Source organism: Amblyraja radiata, chromosome 18 (genome assembly GCF_010909765.2).
Source record: "Amblyraja radiata isolate CabotCenter1 chromosome 18, sAmbRad1.1.pri, whole genome shotgun sequence".
NCBI classification, from domain to species: Eukaryota; Metazoa; Chordata; class Chondrichthyes; order Rajiformes; family Rajidae; genus Amblyraja; species Amblyraja radiata.
The window spans coordinates 47348237-47370884 of NC_045973.1; the positions used below are offsets into that span (position 1 = coordinate 47348237).

The following is a 22648-nucleotide window of genomic DNA, read 5'->3' on the forward strand; positions in this document are numbered from 1 at the left end:
CTCACTTGAAATTCATGAAAAATATCTCTTCGAAAATTGTTCAATCCTTGTAAAAAAAATTTTTGTTTCTGTACTTTTACAGAGGAACTCCGTCAATGAACTTGAAGGAAAAGGGCCGTTCACTGTGTTCGTGCCAAAACACAGCGCACTTTCTCAAACCACGGTAGCTGCATCAACCGCTTCAAATATCGAGTGTGTTAGAATTAGTTTTATGTGTTCACCTTGCAGCAAAGAAAATGCAGCTCGGTTTGTTCCGAGCCAGCCAGTTTTATGCTAAGCAGCAGTAGGTGTATTAGCATTTGGCTGAACACTTCTGAATCAGGGTGGGATGAAGGTTTCCGAGCATTCCTTGTCAGACTCCTCCAATGTCTTTGTTAAGGAAACTAACAGTTGTGCCTTTCCCCGCACTGAAGTGTCTGGTTATGATATCCGGGACTACCCGAGAGGGGTGAAAGTTCCACATCAGATCAGGGAACCCTTCCAAGGACCAGAGGGGAGGCTTTCATACATAAAAATGAGAAAGATTGTATCCCTCCAAATCTGAAAGTAATTGTGATTTGCTGCAAGATATCCATAGAAACCCAAGTTTGTTGTTTGTGCTAAACAAGAAAACATGTAACAAATGAAATCGAGATCCAAAATCTGCCCATATTGAAGTCAGAAGCCAAAGTCAATGCACAAAGGTCCTACATTGCATGTCCAGGGTGTATAATAAACAACCTCTAAAGTTTGTCAATTGAGTTTAATGAGATCTGAAATCTATAAATGTTGCATGCTATACCCACAGGAAAGCGAGTGGAACTTGTCCAGTGTAACTTGCTATGCTTCAGCGCAGGGTTTATACACTTTAATTATATTTTGCTGACCATTTGCTGATCAATCATCATATTCTCATTAAGTCTGGGAATTCTACAAGACCATGCAGCCACTGAAATCTTGAGATATTCAGGATGTTCCCAGATGGTCATCGGACAAAATACAGCGCGGTGATGCTCATGAATCCTTGAGACAGTCTGGGACCTAAAGGCAGAGCGGCACTCCCAATGGACCCAGTTCTCATTACCAGTTGCTGCTGACTATGTTGGCCAAGCAACACAGGCAACATCTTTGGCTTAATGTACTCCATCAGCACCCCTGATCAGATGCTGTCCCCAGACTAAACATTTGCTTGAAGGTCTCGGAAGCAAAGTGTTGCCGTTACTTCACCCTAACAGTAGGACTTGGCATGTGGCCAGTGTCCGTTGGAAAATCACAGCCGCACGGCTCCATTGACCATATTTAGTTTAGTTTAGAGATACAGCGCAGAAACAGCCCGAGTCCATGCCGACCAATGATCACCTAATACATTAGCACGACCCTACATGCACTAGGGCCAATTTACAATTTTACTGAAGCCAATTAACCTACAAACCTGAACGTCTTTTGGAGTATGGGAGGAAACCGCAGCACGCCGGAGAAAATCCACACTGGTAACGGGTAGAAATTGCAAACTCAGTACAGACAGCATCCATAGTCAGGATCAAACTCAGGCCTCTGGTGCTGTAAGGCAGCAACTTTACCGTTGTGCCACCGTGCCGCGCAAAACCATGAGAAATTCATCCTCACTTTATCGACTGATGAACAATCCCTGGCTGACAATGTGAAGAATGATCAAACGTCTTCATTTTGTATCGCCCTTGACTTTCTTGTTCTGAATTCTTGAAGTACAGTTCCTGAATCTTTTGCAAACAACCTAACCTTTGTCCAATTAACTTCCTAACAGATAGAAAAATGGGAATCAAGTGGTTTGATAAAAGACCTACTTCGTTATCACATAGTCGGCTGTGGAGAACTGTCAGAAACTGAACTAAAGGAGCAGACTGCCCTTGTTGCCTTATCTGGGAACACCATTCAAATCTCCTCAAAAGAGGTATGTGTGTCTGTACTTGAGAACATGCCAAAGGATGTCTGTAAGGGTACCCAGTGCTATCTTGTTGGATATAGATCTGCGCTACAGGATATTCCTTACAAAGTGTGTCTGTACTGCTGGAATTCCCCAGGAAGATGTAACACAAGATAGTCTCAGGAAAGAAATCTGTATCAAAGGATATTCCCAGGGAACATATCTTTTGGAAGATATATGTACTACAGCATTGCTTTTAGGATATGGGTCTTCACTTCAGGATATACGTGTCTGAACTTCAGGATATGCCCAGGAAGTGTGAGTGTGTGTGTAATAAGAGTGATCCCAGAAGTGTGTCTATACTACGAGATATTTCCAGGATGTGTACATGCCCTACGGTCAATCCTTCAGGAAGTGCGACTGTACTATAGGATTTCTCACATGAAGTGTGTCTGTCCTTCAGGGTTATGTGTCTAAAATGCAGGATATTTGCAGGAAGTGTGACTGTATCACAGGATATTCCCAGTGTGTGCATCTGTACCAAGGTATATCCTGTAGGAAGTGTATTACAGAATTTCCCACAGGTAATGTGTCTTTATTTCAGAAGTTTGCATGGGATCGGTGAACTTACTTCAAGATATCCAGCCTGAAGTCTGTCTGTACTTCAGGATATCCCGCGGATTATGTGTCTCTACCACAGGATCCACCCAAAAACTATGAGTGTATCAAAGATATCCCCGGGAAATGTGACGGTACCACGGCATCCCCAGCTGTGTCTCTGTATGACAGGACATCTCTCAGAAAGTGTATGTTAACTTCAGACTAATCCATAGGGTGTGTGTGTACCACAGGAGATTCCCAGGGTGTGCATCATGATATCCTTTGGGATGTGTGTGTTTATTTCAAGGTACTGCAGGGTACAAGTCATGTGTTTTCTCCCAGGGACTGTGATTATACTACAAGATATCTTGCGTGATCTCATAGTGTAATTTCAAAAAGTCCTTATCTTTTCATTTTCTTCATTTGTTTATTTCTCCTATTTTCCTTTATGCCACCAACAAATTGGTCAGTTGTGAGAAAACTGGAGCTAAATTAGTATCGACGTACATAGCCTCATGCAGGGCCAGCCTTGGGAGGTACCGGGGCCCAATTGGGAACTATTTTGGTGAGCCCCAGATTCCCAGCCAAGGTCTGTAGATTCATAGAAATAAAAATAAAGTCTATCACAGACTTTATATCTCTGTGGTAGAATGGAAAGTAATCAAAATATGCGCTTGAAAAAGTGCCTGCGACAATGGACCAAACAGATCTAAGCTACATTTTAATATAAAATTCCATACATGTAAGCCTACAAGTAACAAACAAAATGTGTAGATCACCTCTGGAAAGTACATAGTTACAATATCACTTGTTTTAGTGACTGTGAAATGAAAACAAAATAATTTAATTAAATAGATCCTGGAAAATCAATAACCATTGGTGAAAAACCAGTCCAGGCATTACATTTTGGGCTTCAGCCCCATCCTACCCTTTGGGCTTCTACCCCATCCTAACTGTGTGTTAGCTGTCTGTGCGTGATGTGTGTGTGGGAGATAAGGGACGGACAGAAGGAAGGGAGGGACAGAAGGAAGGGAGGGAGAGATGGAAGGGAGGGAGGGAAGTAGAGAAAGGTGGGAGGGAAGGAGGGAAAGAAGTGATGGAGCAAATTAGAAAAGGGAAAAGAGAGAGGAAGGAGGGAGGGAAGAAGGGAGGGAGGGCGGGAAGGGAAGGAGAGAAGGGAGGGAGAGGGCCAGCGGCGGGAGCAGATGCCGTGGTCCGAGCGGACGGGTGTGAGCTTAGGCCGAGGTTTGTAAACGTTGCTCCAACCCCCGGCCCTCCGGCCCACTGCATCTCCCCAGGGAGAAAGAGGGGTGGAGCCGGGGCTGTGTGCGTGAAGCACGGCGACTGGAGGGGCGGGAGTGCTGCCCCGGGACCGTGAGGGAACCACCCACCTCCCCCCTTCCCCCTTTTCCATTTCCCCTCACACCACCCTCCCCGTCTACCCGTTTCTTCCCCCGCCACCCCTCTACTCGCTCTCCACCCCTCTCTCCCTCCCCTCCACCCGGGGTACATCTACCCGAGCCGAGAGTAGATTACTCTGGCGCGGGGCTTCCTTCCTCGCGGGGCCCAATTGGGTGCAATCGGTCCAAGGCCGGCCCTGGCCTCATGGTGTAATTGACTGAGTTATGTCCAGGGGTGCAGTGCTGCCGGAGTTCACCGGAACGACACTCCGACACCTCTAAAATAAACCCAAAAGAACAACAGCCGGAATTTTAACTAGCGGGTGTGTGGTCGGGGCAACCTGGTTTAAAGAGTGGGAATGGGAAGACGCATTACTACTGAGCTTCCCTGTATGAGGGGGGGCGGCAATATGACCCAGCAGATTCAGACCATCGTGGAGGTCGTGGGCTGGGTGCTGAGCCAGAGGTGATGGCTCTGGCCCGCTGGTGGCCGGTAGAGAGGCGAGAGTCGGCGGAGTCGCTAGTGGAGGCCCGTGGGTGGCTGGAGTAGAGACACGGGTCGGCGGCAGCAGCATCCATGGCCCCGGGGAGGTGATGAGAGTCGGCAGCCGCGGCAGTTTCGGTGGTCCGGGCCTGGGTTTGGCCGGGAAGGCAGTGAGGGTCGGAGAGGCGGTGGATGTTGTTGCTGCTCCTCCTGGTGGCCGGGCAGGCGGCGCCGTGGTCTGGCGGTGGGCCTGCGGGCGGGCGGGCGGTCGAGTCAAGGAGTGCCGGTGGAGGGACCGATCTGGAGGCGGGCAAGCTGGTGATCCTTGGTAGAGTTGAGATATGCAAGGAAGCGTTTGTTGAGTGTGTGGATCTGGCGCGAATGAATTCCAGTTGTGGTCCATTGCAGTGGGTGGGTAAGTGTGAATGAGTGGGTGAGTGTGGGTGTGGGTGTGTGTGTGTGGGTGAGTGAGTGTGTGTGAGTGGGTGGGTGAGTGTGAATGAGTGGGTGAGTGTGGGTGAGTGGGTGGGTGAGTGGGTGGGTGAGTGTGAATGAGTGGGTGAGCGTGGGTGTGAGTGTGTGTGTGGGTGAGTGTGTGTGTGTGAGTGGGTGAGTGTGGGTGAGTGGGTGGGTGAGTGTGAATGAGTGGGTGAGCGTGGGTGTGAGTGTGTGTGTGGGTGAGTGAGTGTGTGTGAGTGGGTGGGTGAGTGTGTGTGAGTGGGTGGGTGAGTGTGTGTGAGTGGGTGGGTGTGTGTGAGTGGGTGGGTGAGTGTGAATGAGTGGGTGTGAGTGAGTGAGTGTGTGTTAGTGTGTGAGTGAGTGAGTGTGAGTGTATGTGGGTGTGAGTGTGTGTTTGTGTGTGTGGGTGAGTGTGAGTGAGTGTGTGAATGAGTGTGAAGGCCCAGAGCTGGGGTGAGCTGGTGCCGGGCCGACACCTCTGTAACAATACATGATCACCGTCTTTTTCTTTACTTGCTTGATAATAATATTTCATGATAATTAGTGAGTGCAACCATGCAATATTTTGTCATATTATTAAATGATGTATTATATGGTTTATCGAACTAGTTATACACTGGGATGTAGTGATAGGCTATAATCTTGTTTGACCCTCTTGGGAAACGAGCTTGCACCCCCACCAAGGAAATCCTGGAATGACACCCTGATGGACAGCTCCAAATTAGCACTGCAACACTGGTTATTTCTAACATATTTAGAACAGCCTAACCCTTTATTCTCTTTACAGTAGCACCTTAAATGTGATATTTAGATCCAACAGTGCAACACAGACAATGTCAAGACAAATGTGTGGATTATATTTCATTTGCATTGTGCTGAAAGATAATTTTATGTTTATTCCCAAGTACGCCTTAGTGTAATACAGAGATCGAAGTGAATGTCACTGAGTAGTGAACAGTGGAGTAAACAGTAAGAACCAGTTAGTAAAAAGTAAGTGTATGAAGGAACCGCAGATGCTGGTTTAAACCAAAGACAAAATGCTGGAGTAACTCAGCGGGACAGGCAGCATCTCTGGAGAGGAGGAATCGGTTACGTTTCTGTCTCAACCTGAAACGTCACCCATTCCTTCGCTCCAGAGATGCTGCCTGTCCCGCTGAGTTACTCCAGCATTTTAGTAAAAAGCAAGTCTGGTTATTGATGGAAAAAATGTCTCCATTCCACCATAGACCACTGAGAAACAATAGACAATAGACAATAGGTGCAGGAGTAGGCCTTTCGGCCCTTCGAGCCTGCTTCACCATTCAATGTGATCATGGCTGATCATCCTCAATCAGTACCCCATTCCTGCCTTCTCCCCATATCCCCTGACTACGCTATCTTTAAGAGCCCTATCTAGCTCGCTCTTAAAAGTATCCAGAGAACCGGCCTCCACCGCCCTCTGAGGCAGAGAATTCCACAGATTCACAACTTTCTGTGAGAAAAAGTGTTTCCTCATCTCCGTTCTAAATGGCTTACCCCTTATTCTTAAACTTTGGCCCCTGGTTCTGGACTCCCCCAACATTGGGAACATGTTTCCTGCCTCTAGCGTGACCAAACCCTTAATAATCTTATATGTTTCAATAAGATGTCCTCTCATCCTTCTAAATTGCAGAATATACAAGCCCAGCCACTCCATTCTCTCAGCATATGACAGTCCCGCCATCCCGGAAATTAACCTTATAAACCTACGCTGCACTCCCTCAATAGCAAGAATGTTCTTCCACAAATTAGGGGACCAAATCTGCACTCAATATCCCAGGTGTGGTCTCACTAGGGCCCAATACGACTGCAGAAGGACCTCTTTGCTCCTCTACTCAACTCCTCGTGTCATAAGGGCCAACATGCCATTCACTTTCTTCACTGCCTGCTGTACCTGCATGCTTACTTTCATTGCCTGATGAACAAGGACCCCCAGATCCCATTGTACCTCTCATCCTTCTAAACTCCCGTGTATACAAGCCCAGCCGCTCCATTCTCTCAGCATATGACAGTCCCGCCATCCCAGGAATTAACCTTGCACACATTAACGCTGCACTCCCTCAATAGTAAGAATGTCCTTCCTCAAATTAGGGGACCAAAACTGAACACAATACTCCAGGTGTGGTCTCACCAAGGCTCTATACAACTGCAGAAGGACTTTTTTGCTCCGATACACAACTGCTCTTGTTACGAAGGCCAACATGCCATTCACAAACAAAATGCCTGGATTCCTCCTTTCCAATGATTTTCCACCTTTGTAGAATAAAGGATAAAGAGATCGAACATTTAAATACTGATCTACTCTGAATATGATATTGTTATATGATACGGTATGTATGTTGTTATATGATACGGTATGCCTACTCTGAATATGATATTGTTTGAAGTATGTGGTTTTTTTTAATAGAATGTAATTTATTTGAATGGCGATGCCCAAATTATCACAACAAATTACATCACAGCAAATGGGATTATCCATTACATCAACAAAGTCTTGGTTCCATTCAAATTGAAGCCTAACATGCAAATATCCACCTCATCTCAGGTAGGTTTCTACTTCAATATTCATCCCTGGAAATAAACGTTAATCCGTGTAGAACCTGAAATAAAAGCAGAAAATGCTGCTGTTTCTCGGAATTTGTGAAAAAGATTACAATTTCAGGTTCTGATGAAGTCATGGCCTGGAAAATTCAACTTTGATTCTCCCTCAACTGATGCTGCCTGACCTGCTGCAGAGTAGCGACCTTGTATTATTGTTTTAATGATCATATTTATATTGTTAAGTATTACTTTATTTAAACCGAAACAATGTTCTCCAGAGAAAATCATCCAAGTTTTTCCGACATTTTCTTATAGCACAGTGGTGCAGCGGTAGAGTTGCTGCCTTACAACGCCAGGGACTTGGGTTTGTATCTGATTACAGGTGCTGTCTGTATGGAGTTTGTACGTTCCCCCTATGACGGCATGGGTTTTCTCTGGGTCCTCCGGTTTGTTCCCACACTCCAAAGACATACGGATTTGTAGGGTAATTGGCTTCGGTAAAATTGTAAATTGTACCCAGTCAATTGGACAGTGTTAGTGTATGGGGCGATCATTGGTCGGCGTGGACAAGGTGTACCAAAGAGCCTGTTTACGTGCTGTATCTCTAGAGTCAAAACTCTAAGAGCTAATACCCTTTAAGCCAGGTATTCTGGTAAACCTCTTCTGCACACTGTCAACCTTCTTCCTGTAATGGGGCAACTTGAACTGAACGCCAAATGCAAAGTTTTGTAAAGCTGTAGTATGACTTCCTGACTCTTATACTCAATTCCCCAACCAATGAAACAAAAAACAGTTAGGCAGAAGGAAAATATTTGCACTAGAATGTCATCTTTACTGCTGTTGATCTGAGCCAGGCCAGCAATTCTGTATCTTGCCATTGATGTTTAATTTTGCTGGGATGGGTTTCCATTCCTGATGGCTTGGGAATAATGTGGTCCTATAGGTAAACACATTGCTAGCATTTATTTCAAGAGGGCTAGAATACAAAAACAGGGTTGTAATGCTGAGGCTCTTTAAGGTGCTGGTCAGGCTGTATTTGGAGTATTGTGAGCAATTCTGGGCCCAATATCTGAGGAAGGCTGGCTCAGGAGAAGGTCCAGAGGAGGTTAACAAGAATAATCCCAGGAATGAGTGGGATCACACATGATGAGCATTTGACGGCACTGGGCCTGTATATGCTGGAGTATAGAAGAATGAGGTGGGAGCTCATTGAAACTTATCGAATACTGAAATGCTTGGATTAAGTGGATGTGGAGAGGATGTTTCCACTAGTGGGAGAGTCTAGGACTAGAGGTCATACCTCAGAATTAATGGACGTTCCTTTAAGAAGGAGATGAGAAGGAATTTATTTAGTCAGAGGGTGGTGAATCTATTGAGTTCTTTGCCACAGAAGTCTGGGGAGGCCAAGTCAATGGATATTTTTAAGGCAGAGATAGATAGAATCTTGATTAGTACGGGTGTCAGGGGTTATGGGGAGAAGGCAGGAGAATGGGGTTAGAAGGGAGAGATAGATTAGCCATGATTGCATGGCGGAGTAGGCCTGATGGGCCAAATGGCCTAATTCTGCTCCTATCACATACGACCTTATAACCTTATATCTTCCATACCATTCAGAGATTTATTGGTACCCTTCAGAACTGGTATCTTTCCAGGTCTGTGCTCTGTATAAAGTTGGTGTCACATTAAGGATTGACCCACAAGGGGGTTCAAAGTGTCCTGATAACCTGTTGAGTCATGAAGGTGAACACCTCTCCAAGACAGGCCCCCCGGCCATCTCATTATAACTTGGGGCAAACTGTAAACTGGGCTTATTGTGAAAGGCAGAACTGCAGATGCTGGTTTACACCAAAGATAGACACAAAATGCCAGAGTAACTCAGTGGGTCAGACAGCATCTCTGGATAAATAGGAATAGGTGACGTTTTGGGTCAGAACCCTTTATGTTGATGGGAAGAACATACAGGTTAGTGCATCAGAACATAGCCCATGTTAAGATGTGTTTAGTATGTGTTATAGATCTATACAAGAGGGAAACAAATTATTTTAAAAACTTTACTGTGTCTTGGATTTTTTAAATTAAACTTGTTTTTCTTCATTTACAGTCTAGTCTCATCACTGTTGCGAGTGAAAATGGATACAAAATGTTTAGTAATTTGATTAAGGTAAGCCCATTTTTATAACATTGGTGGTGCTGCTGCTCTTGGTGGGTTGGTGTTGGGTTGGATTGGTGTAACACTTTGTTGAGTCCTCACTGTCCCGAGGAATCTGCTCCTTGAATGCTATCTCCACCCCAGATGCAGAACAATTTTGCCCTGTGAATGACCGTATGGAGATCCTGACTGCAAACTAACCTCTTCTTGGAGCTGGAGTGTCTGGGTCTAAGCTGATGGCTGGATAGTTGAAAATAAATGATGGTGTGTCTCCACCTTCATTCGCTTCCTGTTCTGCTGCTGCTGCTGTAGAACATTAGAATACAAAACACCATCGCACAGTAACAGCCCTTTTACCCGCAATGTCTATGCCAACCATGATATCAATTGAAATCTCCCTGCACATGGTCCATTTCCCTCCATTCATTGCCTGTGTATGCCTGAATGCCTCTTAATCATTGCTATCTTATTTGCTTTCACCACTTCCCTGGCAGCACATACTCACAACTCTCTATAAATAAAATTGCCTTGTAAATCTACTTTCAACTTTTCTGCTCTCATTTTAAACCTATGCCTTCTAGTATTTAATGTACGTGGAAAAAAAGACTACCTGGTCTATTTATGCCTATGATAATTTTACATACTTCCATCCCTCATCTTCCAACGCTCCAGGGGACAAAATCCAAGTTTGTTCAAACTAAGGTCATGAGGTTATAAACTCTCCTTACAGCTATTACTCTCAAATGCAGGGAACATCCTGGTGAACTTCTTCTGCACCCTCTCCAAAGCCTCCACATCCTTCCAATACGGCAAAGATGAGAACTGCACAAACTATTCTGAACTTGGCCAAACCAAAATGTTGTATTATGCAGCTGTAACATTACTTCCCAAAGCAGAAACCTCGCTACCTGTTTAGCCAGGTTCCTGAGTGTCTGAGAGGTGAAAGATGTCAGGGAATGATTGTAACGAGGGTAAGATTGGGGTGGGATGAGGGGTGTATGTTCCTACCATCTACGATTTGGGCATCTGAAGAAATTGTGGGATGAGATTGATGCGAGTAGTAGGATGAGATATGGGAATCCTTCCATGGGGTGGCTGGTTCAAACAATGCAATTCATGGAACAATTTAGTATGATGCAATAAAAATGCCATATTTAAATTAAGGCCAACTGTTAAGGAATTAAAATTAATATAGGAGCCAGAAAATGGTGAGTGCACGTTAAAGGTAGATTGTCCCATATTTGGAGTAATGGCAACAACAGGTTATCACCAACAACTAAAAGAAGTGGTTCTCTCCTTGGTCTCATTCTTCTTATTGTAGGTTTTTAACCTGCTACGTTACATGCCTTGTCGATCTTTCGGCTAAATTGTGAGTTGTTTCCTCTGTTGCTCTTGATGGAAATGAAAAAACGGGATGTGTTTTCCGCTCAGCAGCCAGCCCCCAATGATGGGGTCAGGTTGAGAAGGCATCCAAGTTGGAAATGATTGATTTTCTGGGACTCGTATCAGAGGGGATCAGTAGCAAGCATACTTGGGACCTCTCAGGAATTGCGAACCAAGCTTCATTTCTGGTATGAGCCTAGACCCACAAGTTGGAAAGTCATAGAAACATAGAAAATATGTGCAGGAGGAGGCCATTCGGCCCTTCGAGCCAGTACCGTCATTCATTGTGATCATGGCTGATTGTCCCCTATCAATAACCCGTGCCTATCTTCTCCCCATATCCCTTGACTCCACTAGCCCCTAGAGCTCCATCTAACTCTCTCTTAAATCCATCCAGTGACTTGGCCTCCACTGCCCTCTGTGGCAGGGAATTCCATAAAGTCACGTCAAAAATGCAGTTGCTGGAACTAACAACAGAAAATGGTAGCAATGCTCACCAGGACAGGCAGCATCCGTGGAAAGAGAAGCAGAGTTAACATTTCAGATCAAAACATTTTTATTTGAATTCTTCTTTGACCTGAAACATTGACTTGATTTCTCTTTCCATCTCATGGTGCCTGACTGAATAATGAAAGGCATATATAGAGCGGACAAGTAGTAATAGGCCTAGTTAGAGCACAGCCTCAGAGTAAAAGGATGTACCATTAGAATGAAGATGAGGAGGAATTACTTTAGACAGAGGGTAGACAGGAGAAACTCAGCGGGTGAGGCAGCATCTATGGAGCTAAGGAATATGCGACGTTTCGGGTCGAGACCCTCCATCTTTAGCCAGAAGGTGGGGAGTCTGTGGAATTTATTGCCACAGACTGCTTTGGAGGCCAGTCATTAGGTGTTTTTAAAGTAGAGGTTGATAGGTTCTTGATTGGTAAGGGTGTCAAAGGTCATGGGGAGAAGGCAGAAGAATGGGGTGGAGAGCAAAAGACAGATCAGCCATGATCGAATGGTGGAGCAGACTTTATGAGCCAAATGGCCTAATTCTGCTCCTATGTATTATAACCTTATGGTCTTATAGACCTGCTGAGCATTGTCAACATCTGCTGTTTTTACTTACATTGGAAGCCCAGTTGTTGAGATCTTCTGAGAAAGCACACCAATAAGATTCAGTTCAGTCCCCCTTAGAGGAACGTACAATAGTTACCACAGAGAGGGTCATTTGGTCCATTGCATCCACGTAGGTCCTTGGACCTGTTAGCTGGCCAAGGATGCAGAGAATAATATCATGTGCAACATGTGCTCTAAGGCAAACTGTTATTGTTCACAAAGGGAGAACTGCTGTTCGTTGAATTGAGATGAAACCTGTTTTTAATCTATATGTAAAATAAAAACATCACAATAATTCATATCTGGTTTTGTCTCTGGAGAGTGTTTTCTGTCAATATTAAAACATTGCAGATGGGGTGTGAAATGGACAGGTTTCATACTATCAGGGGGTTCCAATAGGAGGTATTTAGTTACACAGTTATACAATTAGACTTTGGAGAGTACAGCTCATTGAAACATAAGATTCATGGCCACTCACAGGAATAAGTGGAGACACTATTTGCAGCAGGATTTTTTTTAATGTTGAAGGGATTCCTCTTCAAATGTTTATTTGAAGTTTTATATTGTATTTTAATGTTCCTGTTACAGAAAACTAACTGTTAAATGTTCATTTTTCTCAGGAAACAAATCTTCTACCTCTAATAGAAGACCCAATTCACAAACCATTCACTATGATGTGGCCGACAGATAAAGCATTTAATTCTCTTCCGAAAGAGAGGAAGGATTGGCTTTTTAGTAAAAAGAACAGACACAATCTTGTGGAATACTTAAAATTCCACATGATCAGAGATTCAAAGGTATTTAAAGACTGTGAATGTGTATAGAACCTGCAGAACGGGAGCAGGCCCTTCGGCCTACAATATCTGTGCTGAACTTGATGCCTTGATAAACTAAACTAATTTGCCTGCACATGATCCATCTCAATCCTTTCCCTGCACATTCATCTGCAAATTGTGCGTCTTGTCAAGACGGGCGAACTCTTCAGAAATGCTGACTCTTGTAAAGTTATCATCAGCTTTACACAGATTTGTTCTTGAGGTCTGTTTAACATCAGCTGTTTGAAAGTTATTGTTGGTCGAAATACAATGAAAGCAAAATATTCTGGTTGCTGGAAACATGAAATATAAACATCTTGTTGAGAATGCAGAGCGGAGAGAGGAAAACCACATTCACATCTCAGATCAATGATCTCTTGGCAAAACAGAATGGTCCTTAACACTGTCTCTCCCCTGATGTTGATAGACCAAACCACATTAGTCAAAGTAGGAAATGTTACCATAATTCAAATTACATATCTATCGGTTGGGGCCAGATGTCAACAGTCATTTCCCTGCTCAGGCTGTGTTGAATTTGCCCAATGCTGAGGTCTGTTTTTGATCCTGCCACTGTATGTGTGTGGTGGAAGGGGTTGCCCTATCTAAAGGTACGCAGTAGATCACACCATGTTGCCGGTGCTTGGGAGCAAAGATCCTATAGCGGAGCAAGATAGACCACTCCTGCTAAATGCAATGGGCTGACGTGTAGTACGCAACGGAACGGAACGTGGGCCTTATTTTCATCCATTTCTGTAACCGGACCCGACCTGAACCGTCTCGCAGTGTAATCAACGTTGCAGGGTAACAGTTTGTGTTAATAAATTAAAATTCTGAAAATGAGGAGAAGATTTTGCTGCGGAGACGGAAACCGGTTACGGAAATGGGGCCGAAAATTACCCATGAATCTGCCCATGACCGTACTACGTCTTTTTCGTTGAGTGGACCATCTTGCTTGCTATAGGATCTTTGCTTGGGAGTGTTTGGGATTATTGTGTGGCCTCCCATATATCTATGAAATGAGAGGTATTCCGAAGTCTTCCTTGGGCTGGCCAACTGGAATGAGATCTTCTGAATCTCAGATGCCTCTGGAATGCATTTCCTCTCTCATCCATCGCATCACGGGACATGTGATCAATTTCTAGAGTGCACCTTTACATAGGGAGGCACCTTCCTCTCCACATATACTGGCAGGATCAAACACAGAACTCACCACTGGGATACCAACCATGTTTTAGGAATAGAGAAGCCTCCAAAATGGTGCATAGAAACTATTCACGAGCTGGCGCTTTGAGCATAATCCCCAGGCTGTCTGCCAGCTTCAACATGATTCACGCTAGGAGCTCAGCGAAAGATCTGCTGAAATTTAGACTAAAAATTATATGTGAACTATGTTTCAGACTTCAGCAACTCCTAGATCTCGAGTATATTGGGCAGAAGAGCAAATTGCTCCTAATTAGAAATGTCCATGATGCGTTTTTTACTTTTGATTCTTCTACATCTGATATCCCGTCCTGCTGGCCAATCTTTTCCTACTGAGTCCTGTAATTAAAAAAGTCTTGGGTAATTTTAAGGCAGGTTTCTTCCCGCAATGGAACTTGCAGCTTATACCCAAAGGTAATAATCATCTCTACATAAGAGGGTCGATTCATTCATGCTACACCCCCTGGAGCTCAAGGATTTACATAAAACGCCCCTGAAATGACAATACAGAAGAACAGTCGCTCAGTCTGTGTTGGTATTTACTCTCCATGTAGGTGATCCTCCAGAGTATGTCCGCATTATGCTTCTAAGCCTCCTGTCCTTCAACCAGCTAACCTATTCCTAATAATCATTAATTTCACCATTTTATATCCCCCACTGATTATGAACCATTGTGAATGATTATTATGTTCAGAATGATAATTATCTGATTTATTTTCATAATCAGAAAGATTATTAACCATCTTTGCACAAGCATTTCTCTTGTGGAATTTTTATTTATGTTCGCATTTTGCTACTGTGAATAATTAATTGTATTTACTTTCCACCTTTATTTCTTTATTCCTTATATCAGTTTGTCACTTTTGCCATTTTATTTGTATATTACCAGCATCTGTTTCCACACTTGCCTTTTATCCCCTTGTACCCCTGTTTTCTAAGTTATTTGACTATTTACTTCCTCGTTATCCATTTTTTGCCAGTAAGTTGCCTCTCTCCTGGTTGTGATCTATTCTAGATGCTCCTTTGCATATCCTGATTTCTTCATTTTTCCCTGTTGAGGCACTTGCTCTGGGAGTAATCTGGAATCTCTCCTCTTTTGTTGGTTAGGAGAATTACTGTTGTGGTAGGAAGTTTCAATCAGTAATATTGATGAAGGATGTTTCTCAGACTGGGAAGAAGTTTGCAATGCCAATATTCCAAGAGTTAGTTTTGGGCTGGTTACTTTATGTAATTTAAAAAAAAAATAATTTGGGGAAATGGAGGAGGTTTAATGAATTTGGCAGGTAATAAGAAACTTCTCAAAGCTAATAGATGATGGTGAAGTCATGAAAAGTTTCATGTTATCATGAGATAACAAAAGCAGCAGAATCATAGCAGAAAGAGTGCGATGTAATGAAGTTTGTAAGGACCAGATCCCATCAATAATCAAGACTTGATAACTACAAATGTAGAGAAAGACTAGGTTTGCAAACACATATTCTTCAAGATGGCAAGATGAGTTGATAACATTATTTAAAATTCATGTTAATGTTTATAAATAGAAGCAGAAGATTGTTGACACTGGATTTTGCAACAAAGAAATATGCCTTTGGTTGGTGAACTGTGTGAATATCAACTGGTAGTTCTACAGATTGCCATGTGTTTAGTTTCAAAATGCCCTGGAAAGTCAGCCATTGAAATTCCCACTAGCCACTAAGAAGCCCTGAGATGTGTCCAATATTACTCTGGACTAATGTGCAACTGCATGGCATTGATTTCTTTTTCATGAGAACAAATCTCAAAGCCATTGACCTCTGGGTAGCCTATTGTGCTGAGACGAGTGAAGATATTGTGCCTCATCTAGGCACTGCACCAGGAGAGAGAGAAAGGCTATGAGCAAAGATAGGACCTTTATAAGGAGAATGGAAGAATTGGAACAAAGAATATAGAAACCAGGAACTGCAGATGCTGGTTTACACAAGAAATCACAGAGTGCTGGAGTAGCTCAGCAGGTAAGGCAGCATCTCAAGAGAATATGGATGGGTGACAGTTTGGGTTTAAGAAGGAACTGCAGATGCTAGAAAATCGAAGGTGGACAAAAATGCTGGAGAAACTCAGCGGGTGAGGCAGCATCAATGGAGTGAAGGAGATAGGCAACGTTTCGGGTCGAGACCCTTCTTCAGACAGTTTGGGTTAGGACCTTTCTTCAGAAAGAAGTATCTTGATATGGGCTTTCACAATATTGAGACATTTTGAGAGCATGGAAATGGAAAAAGTCTATCCTTTAAACGTCAGCTCCCAGAGACCCTTGTTGGAGAGTGATCATTCCTTTCTGCACCACTAGAGGTTCCTTATTCTTATTGGTGTGGTTACCCACTGAAACTCTTCCTCCAAAAAGCTTTGGCATTCCCTCAATCGTCGGATTGGCTCCAGTTCCAAGTTCTGAAATCCTGTGTTTCAGTCGTTTTAGTTGGAGAGGCTTCCTGCAGATGTGTTTGTTCAAGCCAGCATCTGTTGCTCAATGCTCCCACATCCTGCAGTAGCCACGCATCAGTCCCGTTCTGTGTTGCCATTCTCACTACAAAGGCTGGTTAACATATAGTTAAGTTTCATGTTTATATTCTTTATCCACACAAGCATCAATTAGACAAGATCCTTCCTTCTCTGTTCTCAATTCCCATTCCCTACAAATTATCATTCTTTATATACTGTGGTATCTCTGTTTCTAAGCACTCTCTGAGCTGAGAGACCACTGGAGCTTGAGAATGTGCAATATCCTTGTTTCATGAGGAACAACATTTATTTTATCTCTCCTTTCTATCTATTCATTCTAATCTCCTGAAGAAAGGATGTCACCAAGTGCAGTTATTCTGTGTAGACTGAACATAGTATTTGTTGAAAATTACATGCGGAAAGTGGTCTTCACTGAATTTGAAACGCTCTCAGTCCCCCCTCTATTGTCCAAAAGAAGCCACTACATTTCATAAATATTTTGAATACAGTTTCTTTGAAATGATTGTGCATTGTTCTTCCCCTGCAGACGTTAGCCGCAGACCTTCCGCTCAATAATGCCAAGAGGACAATGCAAGGATCAGTGGTTTTAGTCAGTTGCAACCCTACCATGATTGTAAGTTTTGTGCAACACATCATTTTTTTTTATCGAACTTGAAGAAGTGAGTGCTGTGAATGTTAAATAGTTTTCCAAATTGCAACCTAGACCAATACTCGACAAAGTCCCTATAAATGTAAAATGTTCCAGCATTGTGCTTCTTTCTGATGGTCAGTCACGACCAAGGAGGTTCCCTCTGCTGCGTGACGGTTTACTTCCGGGAACAAAGGGCAGCAAGTTCCACAAGGGAATAATTAATGAGAAAACTTGCTAACCAGAGATTTGAATTGCCTTTTATAAAACCATGTAGTCCATGGTCACATTTGGAGTTACATTGTTAATGTTCCTAGTATTTACTGCTGGAATTTCTTTCGTCTGAATATTAATGATAATTTGTAATCAATTGTTGTTGAATTTCCCTGTATTTTTGATGAAAATATGTCATTATTTATACACCAATTGAGAGGTGAGGGGGAATGCAGGAGTTACTTGGCATTAGAGAAGTCAATATTCATGTTATTGCATGATCGTAATTACTGCTCAACAAATTTTCCAAACCTAAAACATCAATTTTCTGAAGTTGGATTGTAATTTCCTTCCATATTTTTTTAAATCTTTTTTATAATAATTTTCCATTCATTCTTGATCTTGTGTGAAAATATAAGAAACCGCAGATGCTGGAATCCTGAGCCAAACACAAAGTACTGGAGGAACTCAGCAGGTCAGGCAGCATCTGGCGAGGGAATGGACAGGTGACTTTTCTTCAGGTTGGGACCCTTCTTCAGACTGAAGCAGGGTTTCGACCCTTTTAATCCCTTCACAGATGCTGCCTGACCCGCTGAGTTCCTTCCACACTTTGTATTTTAATCTTGTATGTGAGTTACAACCATCATGTGGTCCTTGTACAATGTTTGGAATATTTAATAAGAACTATGCACTTTCCCTCTTGGTTATCTATCTGTGAGAATTGCTCAAAGTGTTTGGCTTCTCAGAGAGGTTGGCGTTCCCGCAGCTGCCAGATGAACGATCCTTTGGAACTATGCCTTGCAGCAAAGAACAAACAGAAAACAGGAAGGCCACATCATAGAGGTCACAAGATCGCCCAATGTAACCTGTCACACAAACTGAGCCTTTCGTCCTCATTTAATGCTTTAAAAATTTATTTAATATTGACTTGAAATGTTTACTTTTTTTTTAAGCTGGTACTTATTTATTTTAGATGCTGAGATAATAATAAAAGAACTGCAAATTTAGTTTAGTTTACAGATACAGTGCGGAAACGGGCCCTTCGGCCCACTGAGTCTGTGCCGACCACCGATCCCCCGGACATTAACACTATCCTACTCACTCTAGGGACAATTTACATTTTATACCAATCCAAACCTGTACGTCTTTGGAGTGTGGGAGGAAACTGAAGATCTCGGAGAAAACCTATGAGGTCACGGGGAGATCGTACAAACCCGATACAGACAGCACCCGTAGTCGGGATCGAACCGGCACTGAAAGGCAGTAACTACTGCTGCGCCATCGTGCCGTCAATTCTGGAAAGGGTTTAAGAAAGTATGGAGTATGGGAAGGGTTGGTGATGGAGAGATATTAAGAGATAGTTCAATATAAATTGGAAAGCAGGAGCACTGGCTCATGCTCTGAATGATGGCGTTATTGTCCACTGCACAAGGTGTGCTTCATACTGTACTATCTTTGACAGGGGGATTTGATCGTGAATGATGGAAGCGCGCAGATTGTTCAACGGCATCTGGAATTTGATGGGGGAATTGCGTATGGCATCAACAGCCTCTTGGAGCCTCCAAGTGTAGGAGCTCAGTGCGACGCACTTACAATGGTCCCTGTCATCGTACGTACCGTAACATTTTACCTCCTGTGCTTCACGGGTGATGGGTAACTGGGTTTGTGACTCAAGGATGTAATGGTATTTTAATATTTAAATTTTCCTAGAGGTATTGGATTGGATTTATAGCTCATTCTTCATAGCTATAAAATGTGAATTTGTTCTTTTCGTATTCAACTAAATCTGGGAAACGATCATGGGCTATTGTTTTTAACATTAATTCCTGAGTCATACTTGTTCGACATGAATTATTTGTCGATGGCATGAAACTAACAAATTTACACTGTGAACATCGCTGTTCGATGTTTAAAGGTTTTCTCTATTTCCTAGTACTGATTATAGAACAATCGAGTGGGCCAGTTTGGGTTGAATGTTAATTAATTGCTCTTTTTTCCTGCTCAGTGTGATAAAACATAGAAATATAGAAAATAGGTGCAGGAGTAGGCCATTCGGCCCTTCGAGCCTGCACCGCCATTCAATATGATCATGGCTGATCATCCAACTCAGTATCCTGTACATGCCTTCTCTCCATACCCCCTGATACCTTTAGCCACAAGGGCCACATCTAACTCCCTCTTAAATATAGCCAATGAACTGGCCTCAACTACATTCTGTGGCAGAGAATTCCACAGATTCACCACTCTCTGTGTGAAAAATGTTTTTCTCAACTCGGTCCTAAAAGATTTCCCCCTTATCCTTAAACTGTGACCCCTTGTTCTGGACTTCCCCAACATCGGGAACAATCTTCCTGCATCTAGCCTGTCCAACCCCTTAAGAATGTTGTAAGTTTCTATAAGATCCCCCCCTCAATCTTCTAAATTCTAGCGAGATGTTTAATTTCAGATTGCTTTCATGACACATTTCACTTTTTTCTTTTGATTCTACGTCAACCTTTGCAGAATAATGACTAGTTTGGATGTCAGGGGTTATGGGGAGAAGGCAGGAGAAAGGGGTTGAGAGGGACAGACAGATCAGCCATGATTGAATGGTGGAATAGACTTGAGGGGCCAAATAGCCAAATTCTGCTCCTAACTTAACTTAAGTTAGGAGCAGAATTTGGCTATGATCTGGATGAGGGAATTGAAGGCAATATCTCCAAGTTTGCGGATGACACTAAGCTGGGGGGCAGTGTTAGCTGTGAGGAGGATGCTAGGAGACTGCAAGGTGACTTGGATAGGCTGGGTGAGTGGGCAAATGTTTGGCAGATGCAGTATAATGTGGATAAATGTGAGGTTATCCATTTTGGTGGCAAAAACAGGAAAGCAGACTATTATCTAAATGGTGGCCGATTAGGAAAAGGGGAGATGCAGCAAGACCTGGGTGTCATGGTACACCAGTCATTGAAAGTAGGCATGCAGGTGCAGCAGGCAGTGAAGAAAGCGAATGGTATGTTGGCTTTCATAGCAAAGGGATTTGAGTATAGGACCAGGGAGGTTCTACTGCAGTTGTACAGGGTCTTGGTGAGACCACACCTGGAGTATTGCGTACAGTTTTGGTCTCCAAATCTGAGGAAGGACATTATTGCCATAGAGGGAGTGCAGAGAAGGTTCACCAGACTGATTCCTGGGATGTCAGGACTGTCTTATGAAGAAAGACTGGATAGACTTGGTTTATACTCTCTAGAATTTAGGAGATTGAGAGGGGATCTTATAGAAACTTACAAAATTCTTAAGGGGTTGGACAGGCTAGATGCAGGAAGATTGTTCCCGATGTTGGGAAAGTCCAGGACAAGGGGTCACAGCTTAAGGATAAGGGGGAAATCCTTTAAAACCGAGATGAGAAAAACTTTTTTCACACAGAGAGTGGTGAATCTCTGGAACTCTCTGCCACAGAGGGTAGTTGAGGCCAGTTCATTGGCTATATTTAAGAGGGAGTTAGATGTGGCCCTTGTGGCTAAAGGGATCAGAGGGTATGGAGAGAAGGCAGGTACGGGATACTGAGTTGGATGATCAGCCATGATCATATTGAATGGCGGTGCAGGCTCGAAGGGCCGAATGGCCTACTCCTGCACCTAATTTCTATGTTTCTATGTTATCATTCATAACTTATGAATGATAAATCACAGTATTATTTGTATTTGAGTTCTTAAACCATATAACCATATAACAATTACAGCACGGAAACAGGCCATCTCGGCCCTTCTAGTCCGTGCCGAACACTTACTCTCACCTAGTCCCATCTACCTGCACTCAGACCATAACCCTCCATTCTTTTCCCGTCCATATACCTATCCAATTTATTTTTAAATGATAAAATCGAACCTGCCTCCACCACTTCCACTGGAAGATCATTCCACACAGCTACCACTCTATGAGTAAAGAAGTTCCCCCTCATGTTACCCCTTAACCTCTGCCCCTTAATTCTCAAGTCATGTCCTCTTGTTTGAATCTTCCCTACTCTCAATGGAAAAAGCTTATCCACGTCAACTGTCTATCCCTCTCATCATTTTAAAGACCTCCATCAAGTCCCCCCTTAACCTTCTGCGCTACAAAGAATAAAGACCTAACTTGTTCAACCTTTCTCTGTAACTTAGGTGCTGAAACCCAGGCAACATTCTAGTAAATCTCCTCTGTACTCTCTATTTTGTTGACATCTTTCCTATAATTTGGCGACCAAAATTGTACACCATACTCCAGAATTGGCCTCACCAATGCCTTGTACAATTTTAACATTACATCCCAACTTCTATACTCAATGCTCTGATTTATAAAGGCCAGCACACCAAAAGCACCAAAAAAATTCAAACCAATTTTGAATTTTTCATTTTATCATCTTTATAATTATAGCATGGTTCACAATTATTTGTCTTTATATTTCAAAACATTTCTAACAAGTAAAAGGTCTTATTCAATCTTCTTCTTTGTAAAGTAGATCTAAGAATGACTGTGGTATTCTTGGTTTGACGTTGGATTAGTGAAGCATTTGCTTCCTTGTGCCCTGTGATTATAATGAGGAAATGGTAGATGTGATGATGTAGAGGAGCTCACCAGGTTTTCCGTTTGTTACTTTAAATGAACAGAACATCAAGCAGCTAACATGCAGTCATGGAGTCTTTCCTCCCCAATAAGTCATCCAATTGACTCAAACACAGGGCGGCACAGTGGTATAGCTCGTAGAGCTGCTGCCTCACAGCGCCAGTGTCCCGGGTTCTCTCCAGACCTTGGGTGCTGCCTGTGTGGAGTTTGCATGATTGGTTTCCTCCCACATCCCAAAGACATATGGGTTTTGTAGGTTAATTGGCCTGTGTAAATTGCCCCTGGTGTGTATGGAGTGGATGAGAAAGCGGGATAAACTAAAACCAGTGAGAATGGGTGATCGATGGCCGGCGTGGATCCGGTGGGCCGAAGATCCTGTTTCCATTCTGTATCTCTAAACTGAACAAAAAAACAAAATGTGCTTTCAATTATTTTTCTATGAAACAGAATATGCTTCTGACTGACTGTGGACTGTTCATGCTTAGGGTAAATGTGGTAGCTGTTTGAAGCCTCCTTTCTGTCCGCCTGGATCAAAACCTCAGGTAAGACTTGCTTTATGGGAAACATTTGCATTAAACTTCTGAACCAATACAATTTTATAAAATGTTGTTTGTCATTGAACGGAATCCAGTGCAGTAACTACAGGAGATATTTTTCAATATAATATATACTAGACTAGTGGGACCCGTTGGGTCTCATGTTCA

At 43.1% G+C, this 22648-nt stretch overlaps 1 protein-coding gene across 2 annotated transcripts in view; it reads left to right on the plus strand.

The window, feature by feature from the left end:
• The window catches only part of stab1 (stabilin 1), a 245543-nt gene that overhangs the window by 191079 nt on the left and 31816 nt on the right, over positions 1-22648 (plus strand). For both annotated transcript variants that reach the window (XM_033037289.1, XM_033037290.1), the window contains exons 47-54: positions 83-163; positions 1763-1909; positions 7251-7388; positions 9486-9545; positions 12638-12814; positions 17052-17138; positions 18829-18975; positions 22430-22486. In XM_033037289.1, the coding sequence (XP_032893180.1) occupies positions 83-163; positions 1763-1909; positions 7251-7388; positions 9486-9545; positions 12638-12814; positions 17052-17138; positions 18829-18975; positions 22430-22486 (894 nt within the window). The remainder of the gene's footprint in view (positions 1-82; positions 164-1762; positions 1910-7250; positions 7389-9485; positions 9546-12637; positions 12815-17051; positions 17139-18828; positions 18976-22429; positions 22487-22648) is intronic.